This window comes from Meleagris gallopavo, chromosome 1 (assembly GCF_905368555.1).
Source record: "Meleagris gallopavo chromosome 1, MGAL_WU_HG_1.1, whole genome shotgun sequence".
In the NCBI taxonomy this organism is placed as follows: Eukaryota; Metazoa; Chordata; class Aves; order Galliformes; family Phasianidae; genus Meleagris; species Meleagris gallopavo.
Window position 1 is genome coordinate 170,839,560 of NC_139404.1, and position 26,914 is coordinate 170,866,473.

Consider the following 26,914-nt stretch of genomic DNA (forward strand, 5'->3'; position numbering starts at 1 on the left):
CATTTCTATCTCTCCTGATGTAGGAAATCATACACACTGAAAATGCGCTAAAAGTGATCATATCTCTCTTTTATTTTAATGACAAGACTAATATGGAAATTAAATTGGAGTGAGACAAATTGTTCTGAACCTTAAATTAAAAGTTCTTTCTCTAAAGTTTTACAAAATGTTTTTACCAAACGCATCATTTACTCATGTGCAAGGGCTTATACCAAATAATATAGCTTCTCCTAAAAAGCTTTTATAATACACTCTTTTTTACAACCACACAAAACATCTCCCTCTATTTCAATGTCTATTTGGTCACTTCACTTCTGATGTACCAAAGGTTGCTGTTTATTTCATGCTTCTCTTCACATTTAAATATAAAGTAAGTATTTACTTTAATATTAAAAACACACTTCTATTCATGTCATTCTTTTTTTTATCTGGCTAATCTCTTCAGAGATCTGGCCTTTGAACCAGTGTATTGTCAATACATCTAGTGTTTATATCCACTGGACATGTTATGCTAGCTCATGTAATATTTACTGTTTTGCCAGCTATCTTCATAGAACTACATTCTCTCATGAGAGCAGAACTGAATGCAGCATCCTATTTATCTGGCCACTGAAATATGCTGCTTATCTTGACTCTAATTCATGCAGCAGCTACCTTATCTGTTTATCTCTTTTTCTCATGCACTGCACAAAACTGTAACGGTAAAAAGGAATTTTGAGTTTGGATTTATTTGGTTTTAGCTGAATACAGAGAGCTTTTTCTGAGTGTTTGCTTTTTTTATGAAATAACAACAATAAACATCAACCTTTAAGTAGGGCATCTCAGCAGGGTACTTTAAAGTTTATAATAAATTTGAATTTTATCCAAATTTAAAAACAGCTTTTCTTTGGCAGTCTCAAAACTATCAACTGACATAAGACTTCTGGCATTTTCAAAGTATGAGAATTTCACCTGGTAAATTAACTTTCTATTTAAGAAAAGGAATGTGCAGTTGTGTGGCTTAACCCAAATGAGAAACAAAATATTTTTTGTTTTGGTGGTTGAGTTGCATACGGTAAAGAGGGAAGTTTTAGTTACAGAAACTGATTTAATTTTTTCAGTGAGAGTGGCTCTTGATATCCGTGAACTCCATTTCATAGCATACACATTTTAGGAAGTATTAAGTGTGGTTTGCCTTGAAATATTCACACCTCGACGCGTTCATTTGCATTATTACATTTAGAAGCCTTGGGGCTTTATCACTTCCTTTTCTTGAAATGGCACAGTAATAAGAAAAAGTGGTTATGCTTATCACCACCCGTCAGTCAAACACCTTCTATATTAACAAAATAAAAATTTTCCACTCAGTGAATGGGCGTGTGATATCTCGTACACGTCAATACTAGTATTACTTTGCCTGGTGAAGAAATCATTTTATTTAAACGGATGTATGACTAGAAGTAAATGAGGAGAAATTCCCATTTACAGTTTAATGAGCAGGGACAATGAAGCACGTCAAACTCATGCATTCAGTATAATTTAGGAGTAAAAGTCATACAATTTTGCACAAACAATGTCACATCTTAAGTACTTTGCATGAAAACCATAAACAAAAAAATTCAAGATACAATAGGGGCTGCATATACATTTTGTGTACAAATGTTTACCACTATAGGTATTTTTCCAAAGGAGATCTTAGTAAAGAAGAAAATAAGCAGATCACAGGGTTGCTTGATAGTAAAAAGATAATCTATGTATCTATAACAGCCTCTTTCACTAGCTTTTCATTCTGTCAAACAATAAATATAACCTTTAACCTTGTATATGTAATGAATAAAACTTGAGCCTACGCTGTCTAATCAAATGAAAAGTCCAATATATCCTACAGCTACGTCACCTTCAATAACCATGTGCCCTATTTTTTAAATCTCAAATTTTATGTAAAAAGAGAGAAAAAAAGAAACAAGGAAAAAAATCTCTTGATAAGGGAATTTCCAGACACTTCAAAGAAAAAGGGTATCAGCATTTTTAGACTAATGTTTAAACTTAAATGTAATTGTTCTGAGAGGACAAACAACATTCAAATGCAAAGGTGCCTCAGTAAGGAGTGGTACATAAAGCCAGAATAAAATGTAACAGAAGAAATGGACAAGTTATACGCTCAAGACTGCTTTGCTGAAATGCAAATATTTCAGTATTTCAGTAAATACAAAAGGCATATGTTTTATTCTGTCACTGACATCGTAGGCAAACTGAACACATCTAATTTCATTTCCACAAAACATATGAACTACATTTATAGTTTATATTCACTTAGCATCTGTGAAGATGCAAAGGTGGTGTGTAATATTTTATACAGAAAGACTAGTAATCAGAGGTTAAAATATTTCAAAAGACTTATATTCCATTATCACAAATGACACTGGAACCTTGTGGGACAATGGACAAATGAGTAATTTTAAAATGTTAGATTTTATATCTATAGTTAACTATGAAAGATGTTTTAAACAAACAAAACAAAACATGATAGAATGGCATCACACTTAATTTCACTGCTCTGGACGGCTTTTACGATGCATGTAGTAGTGCTGGAATTCTTCTAGCTTCAGGAGATTGTTTGAGGCATATTAATTGCTGAATATTAAGGACAGAGGCTTTTTGAAACCCAAGAAGGGCAAACGTGTGGGAAGACAGAAGGTCAGGAACTGACAAAGGAGATTTTCTCCATCAGCAGCTTAGCTGGAGGTTCTGAGCTGCCATCAGATCTGCAGGAAAGCACTGCAGGGTAAAATGTGACAAAAGGAACTAGGTCCTGTGGAAAATACACTGTGTGTACCTGCTCCAGAGGTCTGACTGAAGCCTGGTGGTACACTTAGTTTCAGTAATGTGAATAATAAATGGTTGGCTTCAGTTTTTAAGCACTAGGCTGCCCAGGCTTCACCTCCCAATTGAGGAAAGAAGGGGCTTACTTACAGATATTGGACAAGAATGAAAATTAAAACAGAACTGCAAAGGAAATAGTTCAAGTTGGATCTGATTTTTAAGATTTCTACTGATAAAGCATGAATTGAAACAGGGTGCAAGTAACGCGTAACAGCTGAAGTGCACAGAAGTACTGCATTTCATACTAACTGGACACTGCCTTTTACAGAAAGTCATTAATCTATATTTCCTTTTAAAATCATTGTGAAATAAAACCTAAGGAACTGCTATCAGATGTTATTGTAATAAACACTGGAAAAAAAATGGCAATTACACCCCTTTCATCCTGAAGGCTCCCAAAACACTTTACAGATTGCACATGTGCTTTCTCAGACATCCATGGAATAAATGCAGCCCAGATCTTGCCTGAAAGGGGAGACTGCTCTGCTTAAACCACTTCTATGTAGATTTGTTCAAAGTGGCCAGAACCAGGCTTTTCCAGAAGAAACCACCAGTAGCTTTCTAATAAGAGGATGCACTTATCAAACTGTGTAAGAAAAGTTCCTCGAGCAAAACACTGCTGCACACATTGCATGGACTGTGAAAGAAACTAATAAATAGGGACTTGATTTCACATTTCCTTTTAAAGGAGAGCATTACCAGGATTGCGATGATACTTAATAAACTGTACATGCACTAATTCCATAATGAGTCTTTACTAACTCATGAGGAAAACATATCTACTCAGCTATCACCATGCTTCCTGTTGCAATTATATACTTTAATAGGCTGCCATAAAAATTTGGATTCAACCAAAACCGAGTAGCTAATGAAGGACTCATGAGACACAGTCTAATCTTGTTGCCCTTCACCACACACACTGCTATTCATACTAGAAAGAAGTGAATTAGAAGGATTTTGAAAAGTGTAAGGGTCTTAATGATAGGTTTATCATGATTAATATCTCTTAAACAGAAATGTTTTTATATATGCTAGCAAATGAGCCCATACAAGATTCTTGCTGATCTCTATTCATGTTTGTAGATTTCCTTTTATTGTTCCTGGTATGCATTACAATGACATTTTATAAGTGAAAAACACATTTGTGAAGCATACCTATAATACTGTGAAACGGCCAAAGTTCTTACAACATAAGCAGTGTCTCAACCAACTTGTCTACACTTGAGGCATATGCTAATGTAGTTTGATTTCTATTTCTTAAAATATAAAAATAAAAATAACAAAGCAAATTTATTTACTCACCCAAGAGGAAAGGGAGAGGAAACTTAATATGCCTTCTCTTGTTATTTTGCAATAAAGTACTACTCAAGTTACTGTGGAAATCTCACAAAAGCAGGCTTTAAGGAACAGTTAAAAAACACATCTGTAGGCACTGTAAGTACAGCAGAGATGCAAGTCTATGGGATAAGCAGGGTGGGACCTATTTGCCCAAGATTTTTGCAGGAAAAGGAGGAAAGAAAAGCAGACTTAAAGGAACACCAAAAACTCTCATCCCTAACTGAAGCAGATAATGTAGGGACTGCTGCATACACCCTTGAGGGTCATCTGATTCTCTCTAGCCTCATTCCTAAAGCCACCAAGTGACAGCTTTCTGCAGTTCTGAGCCTTACTCGAAGTGCATGAGCAACTTCTGTCTCCTGGCTGAAGAACCACAGATGTGAGAAGTCTAGGATGCAAAAAAGTTGCCATGCCTATACAACAGACACCTCATGTTGGGGATGTTGCGAAGCCTTTCCCGATGAGAAGGTACAGGCACTTGGCTGATACGAACCAGGAAATACTCTACCCAAAACTCAGATCCAAACTATTTCTGTCCTTCTTCCAGAAGAACAAGTAGAGCCCTCCTAGGTGATTCTGCCATGTATGGTTAGGACACACATTTTCATCAGCCTGGTGGCACAAGTTGGGTAGCAGATGTGAATATATAGACCACAGTGTCGTGATATTAGGAAAATAAAATAAGAATTGTATTATTATAAGGAACTAACTGTCCAAATTTGGTTGGAGGACAAAAAACCCTCCACGAATAATAATATGAACCAGATAGTCCTTATTCTAAAATACATAAGTACTTCTTAATGAATAATTATTAAACAAGTGCTGCTACTACGGTCTAGCCCCTGCAACAGTGTGAAAAATTAGTTCAAATTCTTTATTTCCACTGGATCAGTTTTCATGAAGTGAGGGAGATAATTAGTGGGATCAAGGGCCTGATGCACCCAGGAACTGGAAGTCCAAAGGCACTGAGGAGTTACAGGTTTGGAACTGAATCAGTCAGGGTCACGTAAATATTATAATGTAGAGACTCAATATAAAATGATTCTAAAATATAACTCTAATACATACTTTTTTGACTTTATATAAAGATCTACTTGTTAAACAGAATATAAATAATAAAACAACAACATTTATTGCTAAAAAGGATGGCTAAGTGCCTTTAACAGAGTTGAATCATACCTTTGAAAGATCCCTGAAGTTGCCTGGAAGGGTCAGGTCTAACTCTTCAGATTCATAGTTTGTTAAGACCCACGGAAATACAGGGTATTGGTTCAGATCATTGTATGTTCGTCCTATTAAGAAAGAAAATGTTTTAAGAATTAGGTGATGGTATCAACTGAAAAGCAACCCAGTAGTTGCATTCATTGCATTGCATGTTCCTGATTCATCCCACTTGATAGAAACAGGCATAAATTTACCAGACAAAAGTAGTTGTTTAGATGCTCTTGAATCAAAAGTCAACACAGACATCAGCATAACATAAAGAGAACAGTATATTTCAAAATCAATTAAAAACACCATATGCCAATAAGTACCTTATTTTTTTATTTCCATGAATCTGATTCTACAGTACAAGTGATAAAATCTAAAACTAATATTAGAGTATCATTTTTCAATCAACTGTATACAATATGATTGGTTGGTAAAGACTGAGAGTCCAACAAGAAGGGGGTGTATTCAAGGCTTGCAAATCTGGATCTGTCCTCAAGTATATTATTCTGTTATTCCCCACAGTGCTTTTCTGCTAAAGAATGGATGAGAACTCTCTGTAATTGCAGAACTGAAGGTGGAAAAATACATGTTTATTTTAACACTATTTCCTAATCAGTTTGAAAAACAAAAAACATTTTACCATTTTTAAAAATGGACCTGACTGCCCCAGGCCACTTTCTCCAAACATAATGGAAGAAACATTACTGAGATCCCAGAAGCCCAAATATGCAAAAGTCATCTCTAGATTGTTTCAAAAAAACAACTGAAAAGAACTGAAACTTATGAGTTCATCCCCAAGAAAAGTGTGTTTGGAAGAGGTCGTTACTCCTGTGCCAACTGCTATTTAGTAGTATCTAACATTTCACTGATAAGGCAAACGAAGTTGCTCACTACCATCCACCATATCGATTTACTGGAAATCACACAATATGCAACATGAATATTAAAAAACAAAATCAAGTAATAAATATATGTGTGTGCATTTATGTAATATAATTAGCAGACTGAAATAACCCAGGTTAACAATTCCCAGTCCTGAAGCAGATTTACAGCCCTGTCTCGCTAACTGCTTCCTTCCAGATTCTGGACAGATTCCTAGGGTAAAAAACCTGGCACAGGAAAACACAGACTTCCTTGTTCAGAGTAGCATGTGCAATTCTACACAAAAATCAGCTCTGCGTTAATGAAATATGAAACTTATACTGCTCTACAAACACCTTATTTTTTCAATAGAAGTTTATGAACATGAAGTCTGTTTCTATTTTGTATATAGTCTTGCTGGAAAAGGAAAAGGTGTTCACTGTTAACAATTTTGCATTGTTGTTTGTGTTTTGAAAACAAGTGTCCACAGGAATATAAAAAAAAGTAATTTAAGTGTAAATACACATTTAAAAAAGCAGTCTCAGCACTATGTACAACATACAAATGAACATGGATGGGAACAAAGATACTTCTATAATATCAACAGTGAATGAATGCAAAACCATTGTTGGACTCAATAAATTGTTATTATCAATTAAATCAGGAAATAAAGCATAATTTACCTGTATGAAGGAAGAAAAGAAAGGTAGTATCTGGTAGAACACTAATCTTTTGCTTGTTTATTTTCTCATAAATCTTTAAGTAAGCTAAGTCCGTCTCCTTTTCTGTGTCTTTTAAATCAGAGTATTATTTTCAGCTTTAGCAAGGGATTAATGACAATGCAATTTATACAGTTTCTTGACATCGTCACAAGGTTCTATAAAATATGGCCTCTATACAAGTGTATCCTTGCACAACAAATGTTTTTCTCTCCATCAGAATCCCCAGTTAAGTTAACAGAAGAGTTTCCAAAAAGAAAATAAGAACAAGTCCATAAAAAGCTTGGGATGTAAGGAAATAATTTTAACTACTGTATACTTTTATCTCACTTATAATTCAGGGACACATTTACCTTACACGAATTGTTTATGTTTATTTAGACAGCAGACTAAAAGAAATTTGAGATTGAGGAAAAGATGGAAGTGAGCATAGTCTAATAAAAGCACAAGCAAAAAAATGATGATTCTTCAGAATCAAAAGCTGGTAACGAAAACAGATCTTGAAAATGCTTTGCAAAAACATCTGAAAAGGTGAGAACATTCTTTTGCAAAATTCTTAAAAGAAAATTTAGGATTATTCAAAAGCACTGATTTCTATACAGATATTTTCTATATTGAGATCTCTTTTAATTTCAACATTTATTTCATTCACTTCATTTCAAGTTAAATAAATTCCATCAATGAAATTTTGGCTTTCTGTTCCAATTTTACATGGGAAAATCAGAGATAAGTGCATAGTGCAAGAAAAAACAATCCCAACTCTAGCTGCCGTACATGAGTTCTCCTTTGCTACGCGATTCTGACAGGATACTTAAAGTATGGTCACATGAGAAAATGATCCTGTGGAATTAGCTCCATGTTAGCGGCAATTTGTGTGCTTTTAAAAAAAAATTCCATAGTGAGAAATAATTTGAAGAAGATAATCTTGCAGTTTGGACAGGATTAGCTACATACTATATAGTACTTCTGACTCTAGGTTTGAAAATATCACCATAGTCTAAATAAAATAAATAAAATATCTACTTCTCACCTCCTTCAGAATTTATAAATCATGAAGAGATTAGCTACTAAGAAAAACCATTAAGTTGTTTAGTAAAAAAGTTTGTTTTCCTTCAACAATTTTATTTTTAATATCAACAAATAGAAGCAATGGACCCTAGTTTAAATTGTGAAAGGAGACCGAAAGCACATGACAAGGTAGGACCACACATCTATGCTTATCAGAGTGGAAGACAGTGATCTAGGGCTGTAATGGAACTACAAATCCCTAATTCTAAACATGCATAAATATTAGTGGTTTAACTTTCTTAGGAATGTTTTCTTGATCATTTCTGACTTTTTAATGGTCATTTTCAGAGTAAAAAGTCAGCAGATAAATATATTCAGCCATCTCTTTAATTGCAAAAATCTTTTTTTTTTTTCCCTTTAGATAAATAAACATAAAACGTAACCTGTACTACTATTGGTAGTCACTATACCTTTTTAGAAGCTTCAGATTTCTTACCAAGTAGGCTTACAGAGATTAATATTAAAGTCTGAATATTAAATATTGCAAGCCTCTGACACTAATCTACTTGAACAATAAAACTGAGGCATAGTAAATGAGTTCTCAGAATAACTGGATATGTTTCTTCATTAAAAAAACTTTTTAATTAAACCATCCAATTTAACGTTTTTATATGGCACTTTAGTTTTGAAGGTAAAGTGAGCTAGAGACAGCTGACAAAGAAATTATAACTGCAATTCCTTGGTGAAAATGTTAATGACAGCAAAATATTGTTTAATTAGATGATTGCAGCATCTGGATTAACACTCTTTAAGAGCGATGTTCCTGTGCTTGTCTGCTTCTTCACACTTTACAGACATTTTGTCATCTCTAGGTCATTAGGAAAGAATTTTTAATGATTTTTCTAGAAGCAAGTAGTTCGAGTTACATCTAATTAGATGACAATAATAAGCCCAACACATGCAGTAGCTAAATATATACATAATTAACCAGTGAGGGCTTGTACATCACAGAGTAAAAAAGTGGAAGATGCTAAACAGGCAAAAAAAAAAAAAAAAAAAAAAAAAGGAGGGAGAAGAAGTTCATCTGAATTTATTACCTGACTGAAGATGTCATATTTTTCCACCACATTTTAAAAAATAATCCTATTCCACTACAAGAAATGACTTACAAAAATTATGGATATAATTATTCTCCAGTTCTTTCAAGAGCTGTGACAGGTAGGATTTAAAAGAATTAAAATTGCAATAAATACAAATGCAAACACATATTTAATACACTACAGGTTGAAAAGAGAAAAGTATCAAAAATCAGTTAGTTACGGGGAAATAGGTTTCAAAACTAGATTTCAACCTAAAATAGTGGGCATTGCAAACATAGAGAATTACTTCTTGTGCCCAGTCTTTCATTTGCTGCAGTGGGGTTATTTTTAAGCACTTTTTCGATAATTTCAAAATAATTTTTCAATAATTTCAAAAATTCAATAAAAGTGAAAATAATAAAAATGGCCCCTACATCACCCGCAGCATTCAGCTGACACACATGCAATAAGGCCTTTTGCTACGTGTCTGATGAATGGACAATTAGTGTATCATTGCTGCTCCCAAGCCTTCAAAACTAAAGAATCCCTGGGAAAGGAATAGATAGGAGGAGGGGAAAGTGGCCTGGAACATCTACACAGCCAGGACAAAAACCAGGGGCATGGAGAGTATAACACTGAGACTGATTGATAAGTAGCAGAGTACAGTGTTTACCTTTGGGAAAAAAAGAAAAAACAGGGCTGTAAACATGATGAAATATGGTCAAGTCAGCATAGAGTGCATGAAAGAGGTGAAGACCTTAGAAAAAGAATAAGGAGATGAGAAAATAGTTGGCTAGAGGACCAGTGAAACAGGTTGAAACAAGACTACAGAGTTTTGGAAACAAAGAAAGATAAAATTTGAACTGAATTTGCAATAAGAAATGAGGCTAGCACAAGTGGTGAGAATCATATCCTTGCATAGGAAATGATCCAGGGAAAAAAAATTGTGATAGAATTAGACAGTTATTGAGTCATGAGCAGAGATCACAACAGAAACAGTTAAGCTGAAAATGAAGGTAAGGTATGTTTCAGATGTGCTAACAGGGTGATATAAAATCTTAAAAACATCATAGAAAGATGGATTTTTCCAAGGGGACACTTCAGTATTTTAAACACTAAAATGAAGATCTTACAGTCTACATAGTGGCTATGCTTGTTAGGACAAACATATTTAAGAGATACAAGGATAGATTATTGAGTTATTTAGTAGTTCTGTTCTATTGGGATCAACCAAGTCCGTATGATTAGCAACATTAAAAAGCAGGTAAAAGACAGTAGGAAAAGACCCCGCTGCACGTCAAAAATAAGCAAAATGAGTTGGCATCAGAAGCCTCACTTCTGAATTCCTTGCTTGCATCAGAAACTGTGTTGCCAGCAGGAACAGGGAAGTGATTGTCCCCCTGTACTCAGCTCTGGTGAAGCCGCACCTCAAGTACTGTGTCCAGTTTTGGGCCCCTCACTGCAAGAAAGACATTGAGGCCTTGGAGCGGGTTCAGAGAAGGGCAACAAAGCTGGTGAGGGGCCTGGAGCACAGGGCTTGTGAGGAGTGGCTGAAGGAGCTGGGATTGTTCAGTCTGGAGAAGAGGAGGCTCAGGGGAGACCTTATTGCTCTCTGTAACTGCCTGAAGGGAGGTTGTAGTGAGCTGGGGGTTTGCCTCTTCTCTCTTGTAACTGGTGATAGGACTAGAGGGAATGGCTTCAAGCTGCGCCAGGGGAGATTTAGGCTGGATGTTAGGAAACACTGCTTTTCTGAAAGACTGGTCAGGCACTGGAATGGGCTGCCCAGGGAGGTGGTGGCGTCACTAATCCTGGAGGCATTCAAGGAACAGTTGGATGTTGTGTTGAGGGATATGGTTTAGTGAGTACTATTGGTGATGGATGGATGGTTGGACTGGATGATCTTGTAGTTTTTTCCAACCTTGGTGTTTCTGTGATTCTGTGATTCTGTGAATGTCTTTTCCAGTACTGCTTCTCCTTGAATAATTTCAGAAAATGGGCATAAGAAAATAAGAATAGCTTCTTATCATTTTGTAAAGTATTAAAGGCCAGTTAAGCACCATTTAAGAAGAAAGGAAGCTACTAAAACTGGCAAAAAAGGAGTACTAAACTTCTTTGTTAGTGGATCTCTACTTATTTGGAAGAAAAAAAAAAATACAAATTTCTCACTTACCAGCAAATGATCTACATTTCTTAAGTGGAAAGCATCTACTTTGATAAGTGACTGCACTATGGCTCAGATATTCAGACTGGCTGAATAAACCAGTAAGAGCTACTTGACAAGACGAATAAAAAATTAAGGTGCACGTATTTTTCAATGGCTAAAACCAATGATATTATTAAACAAGATTATGCTATTAAATAAAAAGTTGTAGTCCAAAACTAGGCTTCCAAATACTTCCATGATCTTCATATATTTTGGGTAGCCAGTTTCCTAGCCAGTTTCAGCTACAGAAATAGGTTGTCCTTTCAAAAAATAATTTTCTAAATTTTTGCTCCTATCTTAGAGCTTCTTCCAAACTGTAAAAAGAAATTTATTGTTGTGTAGAATTGCGAGTTGGGTTTCAGCCAGTATTAAATTTCTTAAGTTATTCATAAAGTCTTTGTCTGTATGTGTGTAGCTGGCAGGAGATTCAGCTATTATAAGTAAATTTTATTCTAATTTTCAAACTAAACATCGTGAGATTCTATGGGATAGCATCAATGAAGATAGATATTATAATTTTTGCAACTGAATTCTATTTTGTTATGTTTGTAGTCTCAACTGTTGAAAAAAGATTCATTTTTTTCTTTTTTTTTCAAAATAGGCACAAAGTACTGAAACACTATCAGACTAGCTCCCAAGAATCTCACTTTCTTTTATATATCCTTCAAAAATATTTTGAGAGGGTACAGTGGTAGATTCTTCCTCACCTAACATGATGACTGCTACCTTGGAAAATGATGACAGGACAGAAATTACATAGACTGGTAAGGATCCATTTGCAAATGCTTAGCAATACAGATGGCTTTGAAATAACAATCAGAATAAGTGATATTCCTTGTGACAAGGAAAAGTTCCCCTAGACACTCAAATTTACCTCCCTGTCTTTTGGAAATATGACCTTTACCAAAGTTTAAATTTAAATTTGATCATGTTTTGCTGAAACAATTATACGGCAGGTAATGCTCTTGTATTGAGAAGTGAGTTTATACAGTGAACAACAATGAGATTACATGAACAAAAGAAGTTTACCAATAAGAGAGTGATAACAAAAAGTCTGCTGGAAAGTAGATGTGTTGAGTCACTGAGAGACACTATCAAGGTACTGACAAAGCTGCTGTAAGCTTTTTCAAAGGCAATACAAGCTCACAAAGAAAAATAAGAAGAATATGCCAGTAATCCTCCAAACCATGAAACTTGGAATGCATATGGAAGCCTACACTTTTGTAAAGCAGATGAATAATACTAGATGACATTAAGAGAAACTTGTTTTATGTGAGCAATCAGGTGTTTGGCTATACAGCTTGCCTAGCAGCACTATATCAAACAAGAAATTTTAAAAAAAAGAAAAAGCATTTTTCTTGAGACCTCTGAGATATTCTGATGGGATCCCTTCAGGCTGAAGCTTGTTTATTGATGGATATTCTGCTGTAAGTATCACTGCAATTCCTAATTGAATTCAAGCATAATGATGTCTTCAGGTTTTGATGCATTGGTGATGTACCCAAAAATAAATGACCTTGAAGTTTTTAAACTGATTAAAAATGAAAAGTAATTTATCAAATATTGGCTTAGCTCGTCTCCTCTCATTAAGGAGTTTAGACGCTGCTTAAAGAAGAACCAAACATATGAAATTACAAGTGGAAGGCAGTTTTGTTGACAACGCATTGGAAAGAGGCTGAGAGGGCTTAAATAACTTCCAGCTCTCCCGCAAGCCCTCCAAGATTGGGTGACATGGACAGAGAGCCTGTGAGGCTCTGCCTGAATTTCCTAAAAACCAGAAGGGCAGTGAATATGTGAGAGATATGGAGCGGCTGGATGCAGCCAGTGTCCAGAGCCAGGATAGCAGCATTTTCATGGCCCAGTGCCAGAGGTAATAAATGCTCCACAGGGCTCCTTTCTTAGGCAGAGATCTGTGCTGACTGTGGCTATAATGCTCTGAAGCCAGACTGGTGTGCCTGCATACAACTGCACTGTACAGACTTTCCAGTCCAGGCCTCCGGTAGCTTCAGGGATGCTGCTTTGTACTCCACTACGCAAGGTAAACATGCCCTCAGATTTCCAGCCATTCATTGGTAACACTTCTGTATCACACTGGGATAATCTGATGACACATTTATTAATGTCTGTGAGCCTGGATGCACAGAAGATGGCTAGCATATAAACACAGAAGCAAAAGCCTAAAGATTTAAAGAAAGTGAGTTTGACAGCTGGTGAATTCTGCCACTGTCCTACTGGGAAGAACGCAGTGACTCAGCTTAGACTAGTCACAGTAATGGGCATATGGGTGCTACTGTGGGGTTTTGCACTTACATTTGTCTTCTGTCTGGACAGAGGATAACCTCAAGCAGGAAAGTCAGGACCAAGTAAGAATACGAGATGTGGAGCCTGGTGGGATTTAATTTGTGCTTCAAATTAAAGCTCACTGGAGGGAATTGTCTGAGAAGCCTCTCGACAGGCAGGTTGATAAGCAGTACATGCGCTAAAGGCAGGAATCTTAACAATACACTATATTCTAGAAATCTTTGCATATGGTTTAGAAAATTGCTGCTTCTCACATTTAAAAGTACTGCCTAAGTTAATACATAGAAAAGGAAAAGGCAAAAGGAAAAAAATACACTGTGAATGTCTAATTAATAACCATTGCCAGAAAAACTCTTCTTTTGCCAGTAACGAATGGATGTCTGTGGCAGTTATTTCTCATTTTAAATACCTAATCTGATATTATATTTCAGTTCAAAGAACTAAATGAGAAAAGATGCTGTAATCTAATCATACCACAATCCAGGTGACATCTGTACTAGGCAGAATACTGTTGTTATTCTGCTGTCTTGTTGCTGTTGCTGAGAATGATGAAGTAGCAAAATTACATTTTCCCATTATTATTTCCAGACATTCTCTGGCAATGGTTTGTTGACTCTAATAAAGCTTCAGACAAAGCTGTCAGCAGAGGAAATGGCAGGAGAGCAAGGAACAGGCTCCACAACAATACATGAATCTAAAGCCTTGGTGATAGGTTGTGCATTTTCTGAGAAAATGCAATGTGTGTATTTCAGAATCTATCATAAAACTGCAGCTGAATTGCAGAGGGATGAGTGTGTTCTATCAAGTCACAGTGCTTAAGACTTTGACAAACATAAACATATTATGAAGGATTAAAGAGTCAGAAACTTTACCTGCTATAGTGTTGAGGAACATCAGGTATTCAAAATTAGATATCTCTCGTCTTTGCCAGCGCTGAGTCATGTTGGAGGATTTATAAAGCTGTCGGGGAGTGGCCAGAGAGATTCTCCTACAAAATACATTTAATGAATGATTATTTTAAAACCCCATTAAATGCTAAGACATAGAACAGCATTATTAGTGTGATTAATTTCAGATTCTCTCAGATGTTTTTTTATTCCATTTAATGAAGTCAAGAAGACACTATATCCCTTATTTAAGAAATTACTAAAATTAATATCTCTATTTTATTTTACCAGAACTACAACACTATAATAATTCAGAAGAATGTGTTTTGTGGTTTATTTTGTTCTGAATCTGGTTAAAAAAACTGGAAGCAAAAGGAACTGTAGACCTCCTGGTGCCTGTGTTGTCCAGCAGGAATAAAAGAAGCATGCCATTTCCCTATTTCAAAAAGACATGTTGAGATAAGTTCATTAAGGTGAGTGATAGATATTAAAGCACCATATATTTCCAGCACATGGGTTAAAGATATTTACTCCACAATTTGTGCGCCTTCTCCATAGTCCTTACCCACGATTTACTCCTATATTCTAGTAACCTCCAAGATTTCTACTTCTAGCCTGCTTTCTGAAAAAATCCAGGTTTATTCAGTTATCTGCACACGTGTCCACCTGCCCATCTCTCCATGATAACTCCTGAATTGCATTTCATTGAAATTGGGAAAAGAAATTGAAGTTTCTAAGATAATTAATTTCCACACATTGTCTATAAATTAGATGAGTGCATAAGGGAGAAAGAACCAAACTACTGTGCCAAAAAAATCTGTAACAAGCAGGGATAGCTTCGTTGATCACAATTCATTTCCAAAGAAAAAAGTCTTTGCTGAGAAGAGACAAGGAAAATATTTGAAAGGAGGAAAAAATCATGTCTTCAAATACTTTTTTTAAGAAACATACATTTTTTAAATTGATCAAAATAGAGAAAATGTTTGTATGTTGTTTTTTTTTTTCCTAAAAGTATCCTCAAAGTTCATCCTATTCATAAATTTAATACATTATATATATAGCTTGCCAAGAGTAACTAGAAACACCTGATGTTTCAGCTTTCAGATGCCCTCTAGACATATTAACTGCACTGTTTCAGGGCTCTGAATGCTGAGTAGTCTCTTAAAACAAAGTCATATTCAAGGTGTCAAATCAGGGAGCGATTACAAAAATGTCGAACACCTACTTATAAAGATATTTGCACGTATACATATACATGCACTATACGCTGCTCCCAGTTAAAAGGATGACTATTGAAATGTGATTGGAATGAACAAACAGTTATCACAATTATAGGTCTTTATATGTCTAAAAGGTCAGTGCCTAGCTTGTGAGTGTCTACTACACTTAAATTCATAAATTAGGCATACAAAAATGACATGTGAGTGTATGTTTGCTTTTCTTTTTCTTCTTCAGTTTTTATTTTAATCTAAAAACTGCAGTGCATAAGGCCTTGCCAGCTAATTGTGCATACACTCCACTAGTAGACAGAAGGCACTGCAAATATTTTGTTTCCATTATGCTTCTGAACAATCTATCTCAAGAACTATCTGAATGTAATCACACTTTATGATGTGTTTCACAGAATAACAGATTTACAATGGAGCTCTCAAAATTTTATTGTTCCCAGTAAACTATGACTAATGCTGGACACAAATTAATAAATACAGAAATAAAAGTACTAAAGAGATAATTAAATTTGCAAAACATTTCTGTCATAGAATTTCTGTTTCTGTAACAATGAAACAAAAGTATATGCATCAGTATAACCTAGTATGTGCTTTTAGACTTCACCAGCAATCTATCAGTCTTACAAATCTATGAACTGTTACTGCTTCACATCTGAAAGACTGATTTAGGTGAACTCTCTACAAAATCAAATTATAGAGAAAAAGCTCCTTATTTGTTTTCTAAGTTGTTTGAAAGATTTGAAGTCATTTCAGCAGTCTGGAAAAAAATATGTGCAATAAATTGGTTCCACGCCTGCTTGTTTCAGTTAACACAGAAAGACCCACTGTTTCGTGTCTTGCTGAACTATTCCATCTTTGATCAAACAATTTCTCTGTTTCTGTATGCCATCAGAAATGAGAAGATGCAACAACAAATGTATTTCCTTTGCTTCTGGAGAACTGTGAAATGCTTCCTCAAAATGGAAGCTGCAGAAGACCCTCTGATGGGATTATCCAATTTTCCAAGTTTTATTTCCTTTAGCTATGTTTACTAAACAATATTTTGTTCAGGGAAGGAATGTTCTGTATCTCACACATGGAGCATGATCAGTTCCCCTTTCTCAATCACTTTTAACAGCTACAATCTAACTTGATACCATCAATCCTTACGTATCTCATTGGATGTAGCACCTGGCTTCTGGCAAGAAACTCACCAACATTTGCTTTCAGTCAAAACTCTAAGAATGCTTTTATTCTTTAGTGAGATCAAATAATTTCCCAATCGTGTACCTTCCAAAATCCCAATGTATACAACCAGACTTGGAAATTCATCAACAACCTACTGATGCAGAAAAAGTGGCAGTGCTGAGTTCACGTTAAGCATGGTTACCATCCCAGCTAAATTATATGTTTTCCTTCAGCAAGAAACATTATTGTCCCTCTATACTCAGCTCTGGTGAGGCCACATCTTAAGTGCTGTACTTAATTTTGCACTCTTCACTACAAGAAAGATATCGAGGCCCTGGAGCATGTCCAGAGAAGGGCAATGAAGCTGTGAGCACTCTGGAGCACAAATCTTATGGAGAGTGGCTGACAAACTGGGATGGTTCAGTCTGGAGAAGAGGATGCTCAGGGGAGACCTTATCACACTCTACAATTGCCTGAAAGGAGATTGTGGTAAGGTGCGAGGTCACCCTACTTCTCCCATGTAAGTAACTAGCAATTGGACTAGAGGGAATGGCCTCAAGTTGCACCAGGTTGTTCAGGTTGGATATTAGGAAAATTTCTTATCTGAGAGTGTGGTCTGAGAAGGTGCTGGAATGGGCTGCACAGGTTGATGGTGGAGTCAGCAATCCCTGAGGTGTTCAAGGAACGTGTAGATGTTGTACTAAGGGAAATGGTTTAGTGGGGAAATAGTGGTAGAAATGGACATAGTTCATAATTTTAAGGACATAATTATTTCTCTGTAACTTTGAGCATAGATTGGATGCTTTGTTGAATAAAAGCATTAGACATGTAAAGGGAAGGAATGGTAGCAGAGGCAAACTGGAGATTTGCTCAGAATGGTTGTTCTCTAACAGTCTTGAGAAGCAATACCAGCTTGCCTGCTTCTATTAGTCTGTATTATTAGATCATAAATATTTTTTCTTCCATCTTTAGTAGTCACAGGATTTCTCTGTGAAAATAGAAATACACTTAAAATACACAGATTTGCTTCATTAAAACATTAACTCCTTCAGACTGCTTCCATCTTGAATTGCAATTATTTTATGATAATGTAATTAATTTTAAATTTAAAAACTATTACCAGTGAAAAAATCAAACTAAAGAATTTAAGCAAAACGACTTGAAAGTTATGCTTTTGTTAAAATATTTTAAAGTACAGTTTAACCTGGAAAACTGGGCATAGCAAATGTTGATGTTTTACTCAGTGTAACAGTTCCCTGAGTAGATGCTGGCTACTCACCATTTGTGTTTACATTTGTGATACAAATGCACATATTTTTTAAAACTCCTACTAGCGTTCTGGACATATTAATGGGAAGTGAAACTATAGCGTAATATAAACAAAATATTAATACTGGCTGGGTGGATGGGGAGAGAGCAGTGGATGTAGTCTACCTTGATTTCAGCAAGGCATTTGATACTGCCTCTCACGACATCCTTATAACAAAGCTGAAGAAGTGTGGGATAGACGAGTGGACAGTGAGGTGGGTTGAGAACTGGCTGACTGGCAGAGCGCAGAGGGTCGTCATTGGCAGTGCAGAGTCCGGTTGGAGACCTGTAACCAGTGGTGTCCCCCAGGGGTCTGTGCTGGGTCTGGTCTTGTTCAACATCTTCAACAATGATCTTGATGAGGGGATAGTGGCCACCCTCAGCAAGTTTGCTGATGATACGAAGTTGGGAGGATTGGCTGACACGCCTGAAGGCTGTGCTGCCATTCAGCGAGACCTGGACAGGCTGGAGAGCTGGGCAGTAAGAAACCGGATGAGGTTCAACAAAAGCAAGTGTAGGGTCTTACACCTAGGGAGGAATAATTGCATGCACCAATACAGGCTGGGGAATGAGCTGCTGGAAAGGAGCTCTGCAGAGAGGGACCTGGGTGTCCTGGTGGACGACAGGTTGGCCATGAGCCAGCAGTGTGCTCTTGTGGCCAAAAAGGCCAATGGCATTCTGGGGTGCATTAAAAAGAGCGTGTCCAGCAGGTCGAGGGAGGTGATCCTCCCCCTCTACTCTGCCCTGGTAAGGCCTCATCTGGAGTACGGGTTCCAGTTCTGGTCTCCCCAACAAAAAAGAGTACAAAAAAGACAGGGATCTCTTGGAAAGAGTCCAGCGGAGGGCCACAAAGATGGTGAAGGGCCTGGAGCATCTCCCCCGTGAAGAAAGGCTAAGTGAACTGGGTCTGTTTAGCCTTGAGAAAAGACGACTGAGAGGGGACCTGATCCAGGTTTATAAATATCTGAGGTGTGGCGGCCATAGCAGTGACGCCAGTCTCTTTTCAGTGGTACGTGGAGACAGGATGAGGGGAAACGGACATAAGCTGCAGCATAGGAAGTTTTGCACGAATGTGCGTAAGAACTTCTTTACGGTGAGGGTGACGGAGCACTGGAACAGGCTGCCCAGGGAGGTTGTGGAGTCTCCTTCTCTGGAGATATTCAAGTCTCGCCTGGACGCCTACCTGTGCGACCTGGTGTAGGGAACCTGCTTTGGCAGGGGGGTTGGTCTCGATGACCTCTGGAGGTACCTTTCAAACCCTATAATTCTGTAATTCTATGATTCTGTGATTAACTGTAGTTAATACTGTTACTGAGCCAGATTTTCACTGAGTTACTTCACTGCAGTTCTAGACACAAAGAGTATGTAGACAGAAGTAAAGGAAAAGCCATGACTAAAGGGTCTTTTATGGTGCATAAATCATAGAGTGATTACATAAAAACAAAAAGGAAAAACAACGCATATGCTAGATTTATTCTGAAGGCTAACAAGCCCGTTTTTGCTTCAAATTGAACTGTAATAAAAAAATATGGAAATAACTGCACATAATAGTGAAGCAGAAACTTTTCTCAATAATTACATATCAACAAACTTCTCCAGACAATTATTCAATAAATAATGCACAAAGGATATGAATTTCAGAAGTAAAAAAAAAAGTCACCACTAGATATGGAATTCTGATTGATTCATTTGCATTTTGTTTCTTCCAGAACATGTGTTTATTTTTTTTTTTCTTCAGAAAAGAATGCTATTACTTTCCATTTAGAGACTGCAATTCTTTTATTTTGAGGTTTTCAAGGGCAATGTAAATGCTAACAAGATACACCTTCCAAAGAGATGCCTCAATTTCCCCTTGATCTCAGTGAAAACTTGAGAAACTTGGCAGTTTGTCTAAGCATTACATAGGCACCAATGAGACTCTTCAGCTTATGATGGGGAATGATGTTCAGCTGGAAAAGAAATAGTTACCCAATCCTATAAATACTTTGACATTACAGAGTATTTCCACATTCTGCACTGGTATAAAACAAGAAAAATATGGATTTTTAATCTGTAGAAAATGACTTAAAGAATGAGAAAGACACATCCCAGATTGCACACTGATGATTAAGTCTTTAGCTTTTGGCCAAGCCAAGCCAAACTGAGATCTGAACCCAAGGCACCATATTTTTTGAATTTCCTGCTGCCTATTCTCTTTCTAATTTTTATTTTATTTTGACTGGCAATTCATTCTGAATCTAAAAAGCATTCACAAACTTCTGGTTATGCACTCTCAAAGATGATTTTAGGTTTGAACAAACACTGAAACAAATTGAAAAATGGCAGCAAGATATCTAACCCCAGATCAGTGAGGTACACATAAAGATCATTTTACCCAACACTGAAATATGAATGCTTTTCTCGAATAGGATCTGACAATTAGGATTCTTATTTCTGACCATAGGCCGATTTGATATTGAGACAGGAAATGAAGACTGTAGCTGTCTGTAATAAGTGAAAATCTGTAAAACTGAACTTCAGTTGATATTTTCCAAAATGTAGATCTTTAATTTTGGAAACAGAAAATCTTAACTCATTAAACTAATGAATAGAAGGAATTTATAAAATTCAAAATAGGCACTGTACTGATGAATAAATAAGTAAAATGCACATACATTCACATAAACTGGCAGTGAGAAGGTGTATAAAAGAATAATTTTCATTCAGTAAACTAGTCAAGTTTACTTCAGTATTATTCATTAAAGACACAATAAGGATGATCATTTGTGGTATACTTATAAAATCTGATTGAAAACTAGACTTTGAAGAGATAAGATACAAGTTTTATTTCATTCCTTCACTAGGATGTGTGTATTTCCTTTAAAGAATGCAAAATCCAATTTAGAATACTTTCATTTCCATTCTGCAATAACAAAACACATATTAAGTAAAGAGTACTGTTTCTCAAACTACCCTGGAATAATGTTTTAATATTCACAAGTATAAAGATATCATGTGTTTAATATAATAAACACAGAACATATCAACTATTTTAATCAAATTACCTGGCTTGTGGCAAACCATAGCTGGTTCCTACTCCAACGCGTGGTAAGCTGTATACAACTTTTTTCACTGTTGCTTGGTCAGGAAAATTAAACATAACAGAAGCTAAATTAAGAAAAGAAAATAAGGACTAGTAAACCATGTAGCAAAATCTTTATCTCCACCAGCATATATTAAAACAGTTTTGGATTTTATTTGCAAAGAGAAGTTAGGTAAACATTTTCACTCCCAGAGTTATTTTTTGGATTTTTTTTTTTTCGCTAGTAGACATTTCATTAAAACATTTCCAATAAAAAAAAAAAAAAGAAAGAAAAAAAGAAAAAGAAAGAGGAAAGAAGTGAAACTGGAAAAGAGAATTTTCTATCAAACATTCGTAGAATTTACGAATTCCAGTGATCTGTGCTCTGCCTTTCTGTGAAGCAGTGAGATTGATTTATAGGATTGATTTTGACTTGGCAGGACAAGTAGAGATGGTTCTGAACTAAAACAGGGGAGATTTAGATTGGATGTAAGAATTTATTTTTTTTTACAATAAAGATAGTGAAGTACTCGCACAGGTTGTCGAGAGATGTGGTGGATACTCCATCCCTGGAGACACTCAAAATTAGACTGGACGGGGCTCTGAGCACCTGATGGAGCTGTAGGTAACCCTGCTCTTTGCAGGAGAGTTGGACTAGACGACCTTTAACAGTTCCTTCTATCTCAAATGATTCTATGAGTCTATGATTTTAAAATGCAATATATCATTAAAGAGAAACATAAGCACTTTACCAAAGGAAGCACAAATTCTAAGATTAATCAACATTTTTTTGCAACACAATAAACAAAGACATACTTCTGTTTGCCATAAACACTTCCAAAGCTGTGTTCTGGAGAAGATAACGTCTTGAAAAAACAGCCCGAATCTCGCTGAACATCCATTTTCCATGAAGACCTTCTGTATAGGCAAGGACCTTTAAAGAAAGAGACCATGATCATTATTGGTAGAATAGTGTCATCACAACACTCACGAAAACACAGTTACATTTTAACCATCCGTGTAGTACAGGTAATTGTATTTCTTTAATATTTAAAACCATTAGTTAAAATAGGACCTTAAAAGGTCTTAAAATGCAATAAGGTATAGCTGTTAGAAAAATATCAATGAGTAACCTGGTACTCCTAAGGTATATTTTTTTGAGTCACGTCAACTTATTTTCTTCAAAACACAAAACTCTACAACCAAGCAACAATCATGGACACAGTTGCAATTCCACCTCATTATTTTCTTACGTGCTGAATAGCAGACTTATTTCTGAGGCTGTGCAAAGCACAACCAAAATAGTCTGCTACTGACATCCATTTCAGACTTATAAATTAGAGCTCTCTAAATTCCATTAATAAGTGCAAAAAATAGCTAGAACAATATGTTGACACAGAAGCTTTTCTAAAGTTAGGTATATTTAATATATCAAACTATGAAGAAAATGTGTTGGTTTTTTTCATTTTTAATAAAGTACAAAAATATTTTAAAATAAATTAGTTAAAAGTTAGCATTGCTTTGTCAGTTTGTCAGTTTTTCAACTGAAGGTACTAGTCTAGAATTAGATATTAACACATAAGAAATCTCTTTCACTCCTTCACTCTTCTGGAAAACAGACACAAATTACACAATTTAATTAAGTATCAGCTTTATTAACTCATCTCATCTGGGAATCACCTTTCAAACAGTATCATTTGGTGCAAAACATTTTCCCAATTCTTTTCATCATCTGGAAGGCTTCCTTTAGCCCTTCACGCCTGCTCAGGAGAGCTCTGCCCATAGTTGATCCTCTGACAGCCTTCACCTTTATCAGTTTGGGAGGAGGACAGTCCTCTCACTGCACCCTGTTGCATTTACTGAGTCCTGAGGCAGACTGTGCCTTCCTCTAAGCTGTAGCTAAGAGCATCACAGCTAATAAAGTTCAAGGTAAAATGCAGAGAACATCTTCACTAAACAGAAAGGCAACAGAAACTTTTAACTGGATTTTATTCCTCTGTTCTCCATTAGGTGTCTAGACTGTTGCTGCACCAGCTTGCAGTGCTTCTACACCAGCTGAAGCCTTGCTTTCTGCAACCATGACCTCCCCCACCTTCTGAATGGGGAAATCCCAGAGAGCCCATATCTTGCTGCTGTCAATGATCTTTCTTGCTTGAGGTACTGGAAATTGGATTCACCAGTTTTTCACAGATGTAGACACAAGATATTAACATTTTCATAAGTAAAAAAGCTAATTTAGTTTTATACACATTGTGTTAAAAAGCTCCATGGATATCTGTTCAAATTTTATCCTTCTTATCTTTTTCTCATAACCACAATGAAACCATTTCAGAGATTATGTTAACAACGGCAACAAAACGAATGTGCATAAGTACACTGAAAAGTGTTCAAGTGTTAGTTCTGCCCTTGATGGAAACTAGAGAGAGGAGCTCCATACCATCTATATAGAAAGAAGACACAGGTAAGGCTTGGAGCAACAGTTTCATTCACCTCAGCTCTCTAGACTAACTAAACACAGTCTGGAAGGGAAGGAGCTTGATTTCTCTGGTGATCCTGAGCTATGCTCAAGAGGCTACATGCTACTTCTATGCAGTCATGAGACATCTGTGGTATTACTACATTGTACACTAAATTCTTGTGGTGTTAAATTAACCTTCATGTTAAAGCCCTAAATCTCATTTTCACTTTGAACTGTTGGCTTCAGCTTCTACCACTGGATCTTGCAATACTTTTGTCTATGAGATTAAAGTGTCCTCTGATATCAGTATCTTTTCCTTTTGCAGGTAATTACAGGCTGTGATCCAGTTACTAATTAGCTTTCTCTTCGAAATAAACCAAATTTTCCTACAGTCTCTAGCTGAGATCAGATGTAGAATACTGTTGGTATAATTTATGTGAAATGCGGGTGATTAAGAGTGAGTATAACATTTCTAGAATCATCCTTCTTCAGATGTCTTCTTATATATATCTTTTGTCATTACACTTTCTTAAGGTACTGAGAGGAAAACAAGTTTAAAAAACACTGAAAGAAAAGAACAGTCTTAGGGAGGAGTTTGAAATGTACATAACTGTAACCAGACCTACAGCAGCCAGAGGATTTGCCAGAGAATTAGTTCCTTGACAGGTCATCATGCTTCAGGAATTCATTTTTTGTTTCAAAAATGTTTCTAGTTGTCATAATTTTTTTCTAAGGAAAAACACCTAATACTCACTACGTTCTGTGTATTTACATTTTACACCATTCACAGTAATACATTTACAGTGTCTTTATATGAAGCAGAGCTTAGTTAATACAAATCAACACTATCAGCACATTATATGCCAACCACACAGTGCCTTTTGCTTCCTCCTCTTCTACTCATGTGTAAAGCAATCATAGACATACATTCACCAGCTGCCATGAAATGAATGGCTTAAGATAGCATTCCAGATGAGCTTTAAGCAGTAAAAACCATAGGAAATCAGAAGAAGGGAAAGAGGCTATAATTCAGTTACTGTTCTCAATTACACTCTTCTTAACTGTCTGTTAGTCCAAGAGATATCAGATTATCATGCTGATATCAAATCACCTCAATTATTTCAGTATTTCTGGTGTATTGTTTTCCTGTTCAAGATATACTACCTATTTGTCATCTTCCATAACATTCATATTATGCTGTATTCACATGATGCATTAAATCTTCCATTATTAGATATGTACACCTGACAGTCAAAACTACTGACACTGTCCGCAAGATTCTTTCTTCTTACTATAAGAACAAACACAGTTTCTCTCTTCTGAATTCAAATCTTTTAGATGGAATTTTATTTTTTATTTTCATTATTATTTAGAACATATTTTTATCATTTTGCTTTGCCACATCACACAAATAAGGATCTGACTGGTTTATATTTCTTATAAACAGCATATACTATATATTTCATTATTGAGAAAGACATGGAAATATCCACTTGATTCATCAAAAAGCACTGACATTACGTTACCTATTGCTCTGAAGCCAAAATTACCATGTGCTCCATCCTGTATTTTGATGTTTACATTTGAAGTCAGTGCTCTTTACTTTGATAGTTTTATGAGTTTGTCTCCTAAAAACAACTATGAAGACTTCTTTCTCCTAGCATGTATTAATGCCTGAAACATTGTGATTAAGCACAGAATTCTTAATAAAATTAAAAAATAACCAGTCACATCTACATTGGAATTAAGCACTCTTTTCACTTCTAATATAAGAAGTAATTATTTGGTTTAAAACTTATTTCCCCTATTAAAAGCATTTATACAGAAATATGAGTATATTTTAAAGACAGCAATAAGTCTCCTGGTTAGATAACAGACTGAGAATAAATATTTGCTAGAATGCATTGCAGTAAGATGAAGCTGTGACCCTAACAATAGAATGAAAAATCTCCAAACCTCGGGGTTATATAATGAGAAATCTACTAGTGAACCTAATTAGTTTAGATTAGTAAAGAAGCTTGAGATGTGCAGATGGAAAACTCTATTGAAGAGAAACAGAACTACTAGGATGATCCTTGAGGTTCCTTTCAACCCAAGCCATTCTATGATCCTGTGATTCTATTACTGAAGTGTTTTCCTACTTAGCCCAAATATAAAAGCTCCATTATTTTAATTTAATTTCTGATATAATAAAGATCTCTTCTTTGTTTCAAGTATGAGTCAGTTCATTTTGGATCATAAAGTCTACTTCAGCTATCATTCAATTTCTGATAACGAATTAATTGTTAACTAACAACTGGAATTTTGAAGTAGTACATTAACCAGAACATGAGAAATTCTAGTTTCCATTCTGTTAGCATCCCACAGGAAAACACTTTCATATTATGACTTATTTTTACAGCTTCACACCACTTTTGGCATCTCATTGCACCAATCACAGCACTACAGTTCTGACCCCTTTCTTTTGACCCCTTTCTTTGCAATTGAAATAATCACATAATCAAGCATTATTAAGAAATCTAGGAAAGCAACTTGTACAAGTTCTGTATATTCCAAGTTTCTATCTTTATAGCAAGAATGGTCACTTTTCCAAGCCTTTCATAAAGAATTGCTGTTTATTGCTCAGTGTTTCCTTTTTAAAAATAACCCTATTGGATGATTCATTTATGCTTCTGTATTTGAATTTAGTCTACTGTAGTCAGTGGGAATTGATCATTTATCATTTGGAAGCAGATTTCTTGTTCAGGGTGTTCTAATTATAATCCAATTTCTCAATGAAAGTGGCAATTAATACTTCTAATATTTGCCAACCTTTGTTTACATTTAGTGCAAAATGCCTATATTCAAAAACATATATATTTATTTTAAATTTTATTTTATTTTATTTTGTTATCTTTACATTCTGTACTAATAATATCATATAACAAAAGCAGAAAGGTCTTGAAATTTTGTATAGTAGGACTGGTTAATTTTTTTGCAGCATTTCCGCAGAAGAATTCCAAAGTTCCTATAGATTATTTTCTTCAAGGTCTGCGATAGATCTTTAGAATCGTTCTTTATAATTTATAACACAATTTATTCAGTTCTATTTTCCAGTATTTAAGATGTTTTAAGTTATGTGTCCAGGGCTGCAATTTTCACCAAACTTAGCATGTTTTTCTCAACACTGGCAATTACAGCTACAACTTATTCATTTATGTACTGACTACATGCTGTACCTT

The 26,914-nt window shown here is 35.7% G+C and overlaps 1 protein-coding gene across 12 annotated transcripts in view; it reads right to left on the reverse strand.

Annotated features, from left to right (window-relative positions):
• Positions 1-26,914, reverse strand: part of NBEA (neurobeachin) — a 469,696-nt gene that overhangs the window by 79,515 nt on the left and 363,267 nt on the right. For all 12 annotated transcript variants that reach the window (XM_085216030.1, XM_085216022.1, XM_085216029.1 and 9 more), the window contains 4 exons: positions 22,052-22,169; positions 21,219-21,321; positions 14,456-14,571; positions 5,380-5,492 (listed from right to left, as the gene is read on the reverse strand). In XM_085216030.1, the coding sequence (XP_085072156.1) occupies positions 5,380-5,492; positions 14,456-14,571; positions 21,219-21,321; positions 22,052-22,169 (450 nt within the window). The remainder of the gene's footprint in view (positions 1-5,379; positions 5,493-14,455; positions 14,572-21,218; positions 21,322-22,051; positions 22,170-26,914) is intronic.